We start from the raw sequence: 15,827 nt of genomic DNA, 5'->3' as shown, positions 1-15,827 counted from the left end.
CACTTGTTTGTTGGACTAAAATATAAATTAGCCTACATCAAAAAGTAAAAATAAGATACAATGATCTTTTGACCAACAAGTTATGTTGTTTGTTCTCTGTGCATCAATACCAAGTCATTAAATTAGAAATTAAACTTTGATTTTAAAAAAAAAGTGATTGTTTTACAAAATCAATATACCGTATTCCTTCAAATTTAAGACGCCCTCAAATTTAAGACACAGACCAAATTTACCACCCTCAATTTGAGGAAAAATAAATATGCATTTACAAAGCAACAACCTCAATTACGCTATTGTATCGCACAAAACTAGCACAAAACAGTGTTGTTGTAGATTAACCACAGAGCTTGTTTATTGTGCTGTGCAGTGCAGTGTGGAGTAGTGGTTAGTGCTCTGGACTCTTGACCGGAGGGTTGTGGGTTCAATCCCTGGTAGGGGACACTGCTGCTGTACCCTTGAGCAAGGTACTTTACCTAGATTGCTCCAGTAAAAACCCAACTGTATAAATGGGTAACTATGTAAAAAAAATGTGATATCTTGTAACAATTGTAAGTCGCCCTGGATAAGGGCGTCTGCTAAGAAATAAATAATAATAATAATAATGTATAATACTTAAGATGGCGTCTCTATAACCAAGCAACTGACACCGGTTTTTCTCCCAAATTGTCAACTGTAGTATTGCTTGGCATGTTGAAAAATACGGGGGTCTGATCAGCATTTCCGATCTGTCCAAGCTGGTACTGTTTGTTACAAATGCTGAAATTGTAAAAGCTTATCTTGGAATCCCTTAGGAAGCTAATGACTTTGAAAATGGCTGCCTGTATGTCATGGATGATTGGAGTTTGGGCAGTAACTTTTTGGTTCGTCTTTTCTCAGCAGTAAAGGCCACCACACACGGGGCGATTTTGTAGTCTGCGATATGTTGGTCCGATAAAATCGTCCCGTCTACGATAATAAATCGTCTCTCCTCTGCGAGAAACGACAGGTCGTCAGTGAATAGAGCTCCCCTGTATTCTGGGCGACAAGTCGCTCGGAATCAACCAATAAGCGCTGCTGTTGATGTCACATGGTAAACGTCATTCAAACAACTTGGAGAAATGGTGTCTGTAGTTACGTGGCAAAGGGGGTGCATTGAGAAATTGATCTCTATGAGAAATATCCATGTTTATATAATACGAAAAAGAAAGAGTATCATGATGAAAATGAAAGGAGCAAAGCAATTGAAGAAATTGCCGCTGAGATTAACATGTCAGGTGAGGTTTTGATATTTAGATGTGAAAAGCCCAGGCCGGACAGACCTACCGATCAATCTCTAATATTAGAAAATACATTAAAAAAAGGCATAGGCAGGGCCTATAGTCTGGACGCTGCCAGTTCAACTCCAGGCTATTCCTTTGATAGACCGAGGACGACAGCTCCCAGGGGGCGGCGCACAATTGGCCGAGCGCCGTCCATGGGGAGGGAGGGTTAGGTCAGCCAGGGTGTACTCGGCTCAACGCACACCAGCGACCCCTGTGGTCTGACCAGGCTCCTGCGGGCTTGCCTGTAAGCTGCGTTGTCCTCTAACGCTGCAGCTCTGTGTAGCTGCATGGTGAGTCTGCAGTGTGTAAAAATGCGGACAGCTAACGGCACACGCTTCGCAGGAGAGCGCTGAGCTGAGCTAAACAAAGTAATTGGACACTACTAAATTGGGGAGAAAATAACAAAAAACGAATTGGCAACTACTAAATTTAAAAAAAAAAGCATAGTCCGTCCCTCGCTAAACTAGACATGTCTGGAGGCAGACAGGTTGTCCAAAAAAATAAACCCTGTTAATTAGTATCTCTCAATTTGTTCGGTTATTTTCTGTCTCAGTCGTTTCCACTACACTTCTCTTGACACAATCCTCTTGACAGAAGGTATGCCGATCTGCTTTAATTTTCAGTTGGTATATGCTTCTGTAGTCCATATGCTGTGTGTGTGTGTGTGTGTGTGTGTGTGTGTGTGTGTGTGTGTGTGTGTGTGTGTGTGTATAAACCGCCAGTTCTCCTTCTGCCATTCTCTCACTGGACAACAAAAATAGGCCCATGTATGGTGAGAAGGTTCTCACGATAAATCACTGACAACATATCGCCGGTGACAAAAATCGGCCCGTGTATGGTGGCCTTAAGTCACATTGCTGCTTGGGTATTCGGGCAGACGTCTTTGTTCGTGTTTTCTCGGCAGTCAGTCACATCTTGTTTGTGATTCTAATACACGCATCACTATACTGTAGTCGGATTCAAGGCGCAGGCTATTTTAGACAAGCAAAAAATGGTTAAAAGAGTGTGTCTTAAATTCATAGGAATAAGGTAAAATCAGGAATGTACATTACAATATACCAGATCAGGATTTTATCCAGTTCTTGATTTTAAAGACTTAAATACCCCCCCCCCCCCCCCCTCCCAAGTTCTTTAAAACACAAGGTACGATTGACAGACTTGTGTCTGAATGCAGATTGAAGGCAAAAGCACAGCACGCAAACACTGTCACAGGAATGAAAAAACAACACACTGGGAATGTCAAGACAAAGGGAATTTATCCAAGAATGTCTGAAGAAATAATACTAAAGTGGACAAGCTGTACTTGTTTTGATTACATTTCCCAATTTAAAAATAGTCTTCAAGTAATCAAGTTTAACAGTACATTTTGCTAATCTGATTTCTTGAGCAACTTCTCAGTCCAAAATAATTTTTGGAAATGAAATGTAATCTTTCTAACTACAAATAATGTAAGAAGGACAATCTGCTAATACGTCTTCACAATAAAAGAGTGAACCCCTTTATTGTTTCTACATTCACAGTATCAGTATTAGCATAAGTTTTTAAAGTGTGAATTCTGCGGCTAGATTGAACAAATTACTACATAATTGAAACTCTAAATGTTCAGGTAATTAACCACCTTTATACTGGGTCTTGTTTTTTAATATGTGTTTCAGACATTTGATGTTTTAAAAAAAAATCACAACAATATTTCAATTACTTTGGGGGCCTGAAACACCAACATGTGCATCTGACAAAATGTATCTTTGCCAATGAATTAAAAAGGTCTTTCATTTCACACCCCTGCTTGAAGAGCCCAAAGGGCTAGATTAATGTAGACACACACACAAAGGGTGGTGTAAAAATATAAAATCAGACTATTTTTGTGTGAATTAAAAAAAAATACATTAAATATATTCATTCACAGTATTTTCATCCCACACACTTACAAAATCACTTACAACTAAATCAACTTAATGCCAACATTCAAGCTATAGAAATTGTGAAAGTTAAGTCCTGCTTATTATTAATGTACAGAGTGAAACATGCATTACGCCTCATGTCAAGTGGCTCTTTGCTGCCCATTTACAGAATAAAAACATTTAAATAACAAAAAGTGTGTTAAATTCCAGCTGCAATATCATGCACAATGTGGGTTGTTAAAGCATAGTATGCATTTTAAAAACAAATGTAAATAACTATTTCTAACATTGCATATCATATACTTTACAGGCTGGATAGGTATTGTGTTGCATACAGTGTAGGAAAAAACTACAGTGTAAAATGTCAACTTTATATATTGCTAGAACACTAATATATGGGTTGGTGGTGGTCAAGCGTCAGCTATGATTGTTTTGATCAAACTTGATTAGCACATCAATCATGTAAATCCGTAATGACAAAGCACGAATAAGCTTATACCAGATCCAACCATCCACAGCCAACACCTTTTCCTACAATACGTTTGCAACTTTGCTTTTAAAAGTAGTTTCTCTTTTTAAAAAATAAATGGACCACTACTATTGCATATAGTCAAATGCATTTTATATTAAAATGACTTTTTTTTTTTTTTTAAACCAGGATTACAACTTTCACAATTCTTGTCATACATAAATGTTAACTCACCGTCTGCATACAGATAAGAAAGCGGTAAAAAAAAAAAAAACAAACAAACAAAAAAAACACAAACAGACAAAGCAATTATGACAGCGGGACAAAATTCTGAAATTCAAGCATCACAACAGACTTTTTTAACGTATAGATTTACAAATGTTTGAACAGCAAGACTGGCAGCTAGTTTGCCAATTACACATAAAATTACTTTACAAAACATAAAATATAAATTACTGCACACAAAAGAGGGATGCTGCAAACGAGCGGAGCCTACATAGTTTGTGAACAAAATAAAATAGCATACAAAGCGCTTTGCTACACTGTTGGTAATTAACTCAGCAAATAAAAGAACAGTTGGTTATCAACTAACCACCACTCCAATATTACAGTCAAACATGAAGAATTAGTAGCGGTCATGCCTCGAGGTGCTTTCCTGAATACCCGTGCTTATAAATATCCTAAATGTACTTGCACGGTTTGAGTCAAGAGAAAATATTCCAACCCTACCTTTCAGTGCAATGACTTTGCTGGCAGGGTTCATAATAGCGCTGTCAGCAGAGATGGGGCGGCGAATAGGAGTGTTAGGATCATTCATATCAATAATGACCACCTGGGCCTGGTCCCCAACCTTCTCTCGGATGCAGATGAACTTGTCCGACTCCATGGTTAAGGTGCTGAACCCAATGTTTGCTGGGTTGATGCCCAGGTTTTGGAGCTATGAAAGAGAATGGTAATACAGTCATTTTTGTTATGTTCTTATGTTGGTTGAACATAAATACTTAAAATTAAATACTTAAAATTAAATACCACAACATTTTAAACAGCCTTCTGTACACCAGATACATTTAAAAAATAAAATCCATGATAGAGAAAGATTTTACCCAACATTTTAATTAACTAATCTGTAAGGAAGGTCAAGGTTGTTTTGTCTTCATGAAATCTACTTCTAAGGGTTTTTTTTTTTTTGCCATACAAACACTGCAAAGCTAATCACGTGAGGGCTTCACTCAACACTGGTGTCAGTGTGCAGTCTCCATTGTTGAAACCTAAAAAGTCACATGGTATAACCTGCATATAGGAGGCTTTAACAATGTGTCAGCAGAGACTATTAAATGGGGTTTACTTTGTAAATAGCACCAAAATTCAATGTTTAATTCCACATTAAGCAGGATATGTTTAAGCATGTCTTTTAAAACATGTTCAAAGCATGTGACATGTCACCAACTGAACCAAAAAAAAGGGCTATTAATATTTCCTTTGGACTCTTAGTACTAGTCCAATGGTAATGTAGCCTCCCCCTCCCTTGTTCAGACCCACAGTGTGCCAATGTGGCTGCTGGCCCATACAGATAAAAAGGGTGTACATTATTGTGCCTTCAAAGAAGAACATGAGGAGTTAACCCCTGCAAAGATGGGCCTGCAGGACATCAGATTAGAGCTTCCATGACAGATGCTTGCGAGGCAGAACTCCACTGTAACGTCCTTCTGTGCAGCAAAGGACAACACACATTCTCAACACTATTAAAATGGAAGTAGTACTATTTAACACTTCATTGAACAGCATGCTTAATATTACTACAAGAAAAAAAAAACACAGTATCAAGAACTGTACATGTATTTTAAAAGCACCCGACTAATAGTTTTTCTTCTATCACAAGATGACAAAACGCTTTAAAACTGTGAGGTTATCAGTTCTAAGCAAAGCAAACAAGTCTGTAGAAATAGATTTTCGGGATGCAGAGACAGCTGCTACTGCATCTGTTTAGGAAGCAATTGCAGAATTCAAGTAGTACAGTGCATTTCGAAACAATTGCACACAGACAAATTCAAAACCACAAAGTTATACCACCCTTTTTTGTCATAGGAATGTGTGGCTTTAAACAATCAAAAGGCGTCAATCACCACACCCTTGCCCAACCCAAATTCTTTCTGGTACTGTTAGCATAGCAGATAATAAAATACAACACAATGTACCATATTATGGCCTATTTTTAAAATGGAGAAGAGTTAATATATGTCAATTACAACACTAAGAGAACTCATGGTATATGCTGCAAGATAATCTACTTCCTGGGGACAAATGTGTACTTGTAATAGGGACACAAATCAATTTAAATTATAAAATGTTACATTGTTTAACAATGACCATATTAGCAACAGGAACATGTATTTAAAATAAATATAAATCTGTAAAACAACAAATAAATTTGGTGACAAACATAACTCAGACCCCATGTTTGCGTCAACTCTTGCATTCATACATTCTCATAACCTACATAATATTTTACAGCGTTATACATTCAGTTAAATACATTTTCAAAAAGAGGCTTTCTTAATCTACAGAATACTGATAAAGTTTATTATCACACTGGTATATTTTGTCACCAAAAGAGGGTGTTAAATGTAACTCGGACACCAAGTCAGCCAAAAGTCTTACTACCAGCATATTTGATCCCTGGCATTCGCTATCTCCCTAGTGTCCCTAACAATAATACACATTGAGGAATTGCTGAAGTAACAGGTTTTATGCTCAAAAGCAAAACTGCATAGTGCCACCTTTAAACTATTCTGATTTTTTCATCACTACAAACAATCTTAAAATTAGGAAGATACTGCAACTATTTCCTATTGGCTAGTGTCAAAACGTAATGAAAAAATAGATAGCTCAGATTCTCAAAAAATGCGGGCTGCACGCAGTTAACTAATAGCAGATGTCAGCACACACAGCCATTTTACAGCAGCACCGCTAGATTACACTCAGCAGTATCTAAGCAACACTAGCCTTCAGATTTACCATACATAATCCCTGCCATTCCTAGCAAAGAACACCATCTGCCAAAGGTACTGATGACATCAGATATGACATCACTGTCTATGCAGTCCTTCCGATTGGCTGCAGGGAATCCTTATTTCCGATGGCATTTACTTGAGGGACTCCAGTTACATGAACAAGTAATAGCTTCCGATTAAGCACAAACAATATTACTACATTGCATTTGCTGTGAGCCAGAAATGATTCATTGTATATTCTGCTAAATTTAGAACTCTGAACTGCATGCTTCAATAAACTAAAACCCTGTAACTACAAAGGAATCTTTCCATTTTGTCTAAAGAAAATGAAATGTTATTACAAAAATTGTACCTACTACATTACAAAGCAATATGAATACAGCTATAAGGCTGCATTCATAGCATCCAAGACAGAGATTACAACCACATTTCAGATTACTTTTAAAAGACAATTTAGGCCTACTTCCCAAGCCTCTCTTCCCAAGGGGTTCGTAACCGAGGATCTACTGTATTTTGCTTAGAAGTGTTATTAGTATGGTATGTATGGTTCATAATGGCTAGCAGCAGGGCAATGTCCGGCACATGAGGGCAAACTTGAAATACTGCTTCAGTGCTACAGCAACTGTATACAGTATGTAAACAACAGACCAAGGGTTGCATTTATTACTATAATGTTCAGTGACAAGTGGCAGGAGGACAAATATGAATCTCTGGGGACATGATACAGGGGACCCAATATATAGGCTTGTAATCTAACTCTGTAATTCTCTCTGGTATGCCTCTGGTACTTGATTTTACTATTGGCAAACATATTTCAGACTAACCTTTCAGATTCCAGTGACCAGTCAAAACTAGAAACAAGTTTTTGTTAACAGAAGCCATGCATCCCGAGGGCAAGAGAATGTCAAATGCACATAAAGATCATAAAGACCTTAATTGAATGTGGCAGTTAAGTGGTTAAAAACGACTGGACCGCAACTGTGTGGTGTGTATCACTATTATGGACAAAACACCACAATGTGTCAATGAATGCCAATGTAAAATAGTGGACAACCAGGAACTATATTTATAATTGCGAGGCAAAACAATGGTAGAGACCTCTGCAGCGTATGTGCATTGTAACAGAAGAGTTCCGTTCACATAATTTATTTATCACAGCACTGACTTTTATTAGCCATTCTGACATTTAGCGTTGTTCTGAAATGCCAGCACTAGGAATGCACAGCACTGAAGATAAAGCATGACTCACCTTTTCATGTCACTGTCTTTGCTGCAATTTGAGAAAGCGTTGGGTGACCATCGAGGTAGGGTTGGACGATAATGACATTTTCAGTTATCAATTATCGGCTGTAAATTATCACGATAATCATGATTATCGGCTGAAAAAATAACATATGTAAAATGTCTTGGAATTTACCAAATTTAAAGCCATTTATATATATATATATATATATTTGAGCAATATGACAACTGCCTCTATGAGTTTAGAAGAAATAACACTAGACAATTTTCAAAAAGACCAGCATCTTTAATAAAAGTTATGAAACAATGGTTGGTTACCAAAAAGGACATATAATATAACCAAATGTTTGTTTGGTAGCTTTTCAACTTTTGACATATAGGCTACTTATTAAAAAAAGTGTTTAAAAAAAAAAAAAAAAAAAAAAAAAAAATTATAAATTGCGATTAAAAAATATCAGCTTTTCCACGCTGCCTACAGACAGCTTATTACCTTGCGGATCACCTTCTGTCACTCCAAAAAACTGCCACACAGGACTGATGCTGTTTCTTTTTTCTAAAATCTTTTCGGAAGGTTTGGTAGTTTCTGCAGTTGCCATCGCCATTAGCTCAAACGTTTGCCTTTACTCGGTGAATCTTACGACACATGTTACAACTTCCCACTAGGCAGCGCGCACAGATCATGTGTTGCGCCTCACGCAGACAGTTGAGTCCTGTCTTATTGCTTCAATGCAGAGTTACTGTTACACACAAGCATATCATAGTGGGTAACGGACGATAAAATGATTATCGATAATTATTTTTCAACGCAATACAATTATCGATGCAAAAACATTATCGATAATATCACGATAATCGATTATTGTTCCAACCCTACATCGAGGTCGAATTTACATTTCTAGACCTGCCCTTAAACCACTGGTACAAACCAATTGCTTTTAAATAAATACATATACTGTACATATTTAATTTTCCAGACCATAGTACCAAGCAGTGCAATCCCAGAACACTTGCTACAAGATTAGATTTTTGGCCTAAAACAATATACATCTTTTTTAGGAAAAATCAAAGTGCTATTTAACACTACAAATTATTATTTTTTTTAATTTGGAAAGCCCAATTATTTTTATTTCAATCCAGCTCACCGATGCTACCCCTGCACTGACTCGGGAGAGACAGACGGACACACGCGTCCTCCGAAACTTGTGCCGTCAGCCGTCCGCTTCTTTTTCACTCTGCAGGACTGCCATTCAGCCACCTCAAACCTACAGCGTCGGAGGACCACGCAGTTCTGGGCAACTTACAGGTAGGCCCGCAGGCGCCCGGCTAGTCCACAGGGGTCGCTGGTGAGCGGTGAGCTGAGGACACCCTGGCCGACCTAGCCCTCCCCCACCCGGGCGGCGCTCGGCCATTCCAAACTCAGAAACATTGCTTATTACAGCCCTTTAACTGGAGCACTAGCACAAATTAAACCATAGAATGTCACTATATTCTACTTTTAGAAGTAAAACTGCATTGCAAACATGGGTCACCAATCCCAGTTTTCCATTCCTGAGGAAGTCATTTACGTCAGCAGAAATACATACATTCCTCAAGTGGTAAAGCTCAATCTACAAGGAAGGATGTTTAAATGCTGAGCCTGCAGCTCTCCTCAGCAGCAAGAGAACAACAGGAAGCCAGACATTGTTCCTCTGGTTAAAACAACAGTTTTACGCCTGCTCCACTCAATCATGTAAGTAGAAACGAAAAAGAAGTTTGCAGCTAATATGAACTTTCGAAGGATTTAAAGGAAGAAAAAAAAATTGGGATTTTAAGTGAATATAGAATAGCGTCTTATTTTATAATATCAGACAAATGAATCATTATAAATTCTACAGTACTACAAGTACAAGGTCTACATCAACTACCTGCATTTGTGTTTATGATGCTCAAAGAAAACTCTTGCACAAATTCTCCTTTCTCTCGTCAATCTTGTGACAATCTCTGGAATGTGCGGCAATAACATATGACTGAAAGGTCATAGGTGAACGTACAAAGTTCCAACAATTTCATACCCCCTCAGGTAATATTATAACAAGAAATTATAGGTGTTTCCTTCATGAGTTAGTCTTGAAACTGTACTGGTTCATAAAGGGCAAGCAACAAAAAATACCAGGTAACCAGCAACTGTCTGTAAGCCTAGGAAACAGTGAAACACAAAATATGACACCTTGTGACCTTCAGAATTACACATTACATACAAACTAACATTATTAATTGGCCATTAATTAGACTACAGGGTTCTCCCCAGACCTTTTTCAGCAGGGTGTGCCACCCGGCTGAAAAAAACCCGATCTGGCCGTCTTGCAGATGCTACTGTGCCTTTAACAATAAGGACTGATTGCGCTTCTAGCAGACTAGATCACTTGCACGTTTTTGGGTGAAAAAAAAATCTTGGAACCACACGACAGCTGTGTTACGTCTTGACACAACATTTAACCATTCAGAGTTGAAGGGGCGGGTTTTCTGTGTTAAGCACTTTGAGAGGCTAAAATGTTAATAAAAAATAACCAAATATTTTCAAAGCAAAAATAGTGACAACGAATACAGCATTTTCAAAATAAGCCGTCGACCGGCGCAATCCACCGCCTAATACTATATTTGCGCCAGGCTACTTTATTAAAAAATATTAAGATATTTTTGGGTATTATCATTCAGTCCATTTTGTCATATTATTGTACTGTAAGGTTATATATATATAGTACATAATAGCTATACATATTTATTTTGTTGTGATATCGTAAAAAATATGTACCCAGGTGCTTGTGAGATATTAGGGGTATAGAGGCTGTACTGTACGCCTTTAAGAAGAAAGGCGTGGTGGGATATCAGCTGAATACTTGTCAGCCGACATACAAATGCTTAAGTGCAGAGGTGCTGGATTATTACACTCCAGTTTCATGCAACAGTTATGATGATGACCAAACGTGTGTGAGTACTGTTGTGTAAAAAAAATGGTTAAAATGAACAGTTGCATTCAAAAAATGTAGACCAGCAAAAAACAAATGGACGTCTATTAACAAAATGCCCTGAAAACTTAAAGAAACCAATTTAAATGAAGCAAAAAGCTCAATAATTAAGCTAAAAAGGAAGTGAAAAGGTTACCTTTTTTATTTTTTTTGGTGAACTCCGATAAACCTACGTTATCTTTCCCCAGTCAAATCGTAGAGTGCCTAAATAAGCACGGTAATTTACCATAATAAAAAACAGTTATGAAAAAGAAAGCAAAACATAAAAAAGTGCAACCAGATATAATCAACGAAAGACAACACATTATTCAAATTTTTTGTCGTATTATATATTTAAGGTAAGGCAAGTTTATTTTTCCGTTAAAAGTGCTCCCGGCTATAATGTCCTGCTGCCCGGCTGTACAGAATTTCTGGGGAGAACCCTGGACTAGGGGGTGAACTATACACCAATAACTGCTGCAGTCACTTACAATAGGACCTCGATTTTACATCTCATCCGAAGGATGTTGTGACATAATACAACATAAAACATCCTTTAATTGTCAAAAAAATGTCTACAGCAAGAAAATCAATTTAGCTTCATAGGCCTTTTCTATCTCTGTTGCATCCCATCCAGTTGGCTACAGCCATCTGCCAACCAGTCAGTAGCACTCATGAACAGCAGCTACATGCTGCTGGCAATAGCATGAAGCCAACCACTCGCTTGATTACCAAGCCCTTGCCATGTGCAATCAAGACCAGAAACTCAAGATACAAACACCAGCAAGACCAGCAGCAGACACATGAAATTACTGCAAGATGCTGCTAAAGACTAAAACACGAATCTGTATCACAATCCACTCTATACTATATTCAATGTACATAAGAAATAATTTGCTCTAATATTACTTCAATGTTTAATATAGTTTTAACCCAGTCCCTTAACTCTATGATGTAGCAATCACTTTCTTTTTAAAATTTGAGGCAGAATATACCACCAGTTTACACAAACAAAATTACACTTGTATAGCAGTACATGTTTGTAAGCAAATGTGTCTTTTGTAGTATGTTTTATTGAGGTCAGAAATGTGTCACCTAGTGGTATGAACACCAGAAATTAATTGCAAAGTGATATCTTGACTGTTTTCCTCTTTGGAGTAAATCCAGCAAAATGACCTTGATACCACAAGGACACAACCACAATCCCAGATGAAAAAAATCAGTCTATACATTCCTTTTTTAATGCAAGCAATGAGTGTATTGAGCGTATTCTGAACTGTACCAGTATAAAAATGATAAGTTCTTAGGCAATCATGATTCACAAAGACACCAGTAATTAGGTATAATATTTTATTGAAAACAATTACACAACAAAAATGTCCCACACCGGCAAAAAACGAAATATCCACATTGGAGACATCTGCAAGATTCTGTATTTTTTTAATTTTTATTTATTTAAAATATGCAGTTTATACTTCTGCCCCTTAATGTACTACTAAGCTGGCAAACTATCAATAACATGAGTGAAAAGGTTTCTTGAACTGTATACAACTAATCTAGTCTTTGCCATGGACAAAAGATGTATTATGTTAGCACATTACCATTACTCCTACACTAGTACCAATATACAAATTACTAAGCCAAATTCATATCAAGTACTGCATTTCAGTTTATTTCTAAAACTTTGTTAGATAATAGCAAGAATGACAGACAGCTTAAGCAGCAATACAGTCTAGAGTGTAAATAAACAGCCTTGTAGGATTGTAACAAATACTGCTTCTAGTTACAGAACCCTCCCCCTTTAGTTTACAAATATCCCATAATCTATGTCAAAGTGGGTGTGTTGGTCTTAATGTAAAGTGCAGCATCAGAACTGCCAAGTAGACTGTTTTCATCATAGATAGCATTTTGTGAAAATGTAGAAAGAGACTAATCTGCATAACTGAGAAATCTGTCAATGCTGCAATTATTCTGAGAATGCCTACGCCCACCCCCCCACCCCCAATCCAAAGATTAGCCAGGTTGCCAATATCTGCATTTACTATCCTAGTAGTATTTTGCAAATCACAAACATGCAAACATAAAACCTGAGTTCAACTAAAATACCTTTTTGAAAGTGTATTTTCAATGTTTCAATAAAGGGTCAACAGCCACTGTTGTAAACTAGAATTGTGTATAGTTTTACTTTTTCAAGGACCACAACTTAATGTCAAATGAGTTCTGATTGTACCACCATATCACAAGATTTGTAAAATATACCAAAATTAAAAAAGGATTGGCAGTGTAGGTGTACCGAAACCGTGACCATACAAACCCACAGAAGTGTAGTTGGTGAAATGCTGCTATGAGTTCCTGTCACCTTAAAGGCAAACCAAAATATGTAAATAGACCCCTAACGTAATAGTACTCTTTATACTCTGAACATGTATCGCAGACCACCAAGTCAATAAGGCTTTTATAAGGTAAAGCATTGTATTTATAAGTCATCTGTTTGAAAGTATTAAATATATACCATGAGAATCCTTTGTTTCCACTTCCTGAAAAGGTATCAGTTTCTATTCAGATATTGCAGGTGCGGCAGTTCAAAGTTTAACACAGAACAAGAAAGTGTCAATTAACTACTTTATAGTCAGCTATTTACATAATTACCTTTTCAACACCATGGTAAGTTTTTAATTGGGCTACATGAATGAGAAAGCCAATCCTCCCATCTACCCTATGAGGCAAATAGGGATACCAATGTTATGTGCACTTGTGTGAGGGGCTCTGGAGGCCTGTGCATAGTACACACTACTAAATGTTTTACATTTTAACTCTAATGCTTTTTATCTTCTAACTGCAACATGTCCATTCAAATGACTAATACCAGAGCTTAATGTTTTTATAACAAGGCATATTCAATTCCTCACCCACCCACCAACGTAAGCTGAAAAAGCATTTCATCTTTACGAAATATTTTCACGTAGCAGTTCAACAGGAAAAAGAGGTTTCTAGCCAACAGAGCAACAAAATTATTACACATCAGAAATACTAAATTAATGTCGTTTTAATCAAACACAAAACTAATGTTTTTTTGTTTTTTTTTTAGTCTGATAAATTGCAAAGTCAAATGGTCGAGGTCCATTATGATGAACACACGTCAAATAAGAAAGGCATTGCTTAAAAGGGCTGGAAATGCAAGCCTAATTTATCCCTGACAAATTATACAGTAGCCATACATTATTTGTTTTTAGGTCGAACCCAAAACAGCACAATACATAACAATTACAGCACAACCCTGTCATTAAACAATGTTGTTATTTTTCTGAAGACTTAAGCACTGCACATACGATGGGTAAACCTAGTTAAGCTTTATGGGCATTTTGGCAATTAATGACAGTAGTGATTTCACAGCATTACTGCCTCGATTTGTTTAAGAGAGGTCTCGTAATGTGCAATGTCAAAGGTATTCTATTCCCCACACCTGCAATTGGCAAATACCTGGTAATTCATTTTGGTGAGACGGTAGCGGTAGGTATGTACACCCAGCATACTGTGTGTGGTACTTCCCTATTTGAAATAAACCTTCCATTCTGTTTTGGTTGAGTAGTCGTAGTAATAATAATAATAATAATAATACCGGTCACTCAACTTTACTTGAGCGTTAGATTGCTGCGATTGACTCCTTAATGCGTAATAATATTCGTATTAAAATGTGACACTTGTAGTTGTATATATATTGGGCCTAGGAAGCACTGTACAGTACAGTGGAAACATGATTTCAGTACATCAATTTCAAATGTAATATCACTGCCCACTGTACATATTAAAATCAGATTAAGCGAACACGAAAATAAAAACATCCATTCTGTTTGTCACACAACACCACTCTGCAAAAAAAAAAAAAGTATAAATACTGTAGGCTGTAAATACACAGCTACATATAATAGATTTCTATTCTGGGCAGTGCGTGCGCCCGAACTTCTTCCAAATGACTGGGATTTCCCCCGAAGGTTAAATCCGGTACCGTATGCCTGGTCAGGTCGTATTTTTACCCCTTTTTGGTATCCATACCTGCAGGTGCTCCTGGAAGCGGATGGGAAGGATCTGAGCCATGGCGGTTACTCTCTTCTCTCACTCCTCCTAGATCTGCTCTTTTCTACAGCTTCTTCACTCAGGTACGAGCCGGACAACCACTCAACGCTTTCCTCAATGTCCAAAGACGTGTATGAATGTGTTTTATGTTCTAATGTTTTGTTTTTTTTTTAATATGGAATAATAATGTGTGCTATTCTGTCCGCCCGTATAGTGTTTACTTTCCCTGAATGAAAAGCAGCGGCCGTAACACCAAATTCTGGAAACCCGCAATGGCGGCGGAAGCAGCTAGGGAGAGAAACAATCCGGAAACAGCTCTGCAACTCTCAGGGCGGAAGGATACCCCATCGCATGCAAGCGTATTCCACTTATTGATTTAAAACAAAAACGCTTATCTGGTGTGCAGCCTGTCGTCTAATCCAATGGAAATATCAATTCTGATTTCATATAAGAGAACAGTAGACACTACACAGTATTTCTATCAATGGGCTGGTTACCAGAGGATCTATTTCTTTGCGATGCGCCCTTTGATTTTTGCCACATCATTCGTCCTCGTGAATGCACGTCAGTTCCGGATTAACTCTTTTTGGTTACCGGTTGTGTCAGTACGTTAAGGTGGGGTGGCTGTCATTATCGTTATTTTGTAAGAGGAGGAAAAACAGGCTTTGCAAACGTTCAAGGAGTCGTTTCATTATGTTTTGACAAAATAATAATAATAATAATAATAATAATAATAATAATAAAAGCTATAACAATCGATTCTGGCTATTCCTTAAATATAAAATGCACAATATTTACCAGTTTTGTATAAATGTGTCATTAGCTTGAAATTAAAAGCTATGGCA

General features: G+C 37.4%; 1 protein-coding gene across 2 annotated transcripts in view; it reads right to left on the bottom strand.

The window, feature by feature from the left end:
- The window catches only part of LOC117430350 (clathrin heavy chain 1), a 38,110-nt gene extending 22,775 nt beyond the window's left edge, over positions 1–15,335 (bottom strand). The window contains exons 1-2 of one of the 2 annotated variants that reach the window (XM_059000948.1): positions 14,962–15,335; positions 4,401–4,608 (exon numbers count right to left, since the gene is read on the bottom strand). In XM_059000948.1, coding sequence (XP_058856931.1) covers positions 4,401–4,608; positions 14,962–15,003 — 250 coding nt within the window. In that variant the 5' untranslated portion in view covers positions 15,004–15,335. The remainder of the gene's footprint in view (positions 1–4,400; positions 4,609–14,961) is intronic. The other variant, XM_059000949.1, reaches the window with a different exon arrangement.
- Between the last annotated feature and the right edge of the window lie 492 nt (positions 15,336–15,827).

This window comes from Acipenser ruthenus, chromosome 26 (genome assembly GCF_902713425.1).
Source record: "Acipenser ruthenus chromosome 26, fAciRut3.2 maternal haplotype, whole genome shotgun sequence".
NCBI lineage: Eukaryota > Metazoa > Chordata > Actinopteri > Acipenseriformes > Acipenseridae > Acipenser > Acipenser ruthenus.
This window is presented reverse-complemented; position numbering and strand designations above follow the sequence as displayed.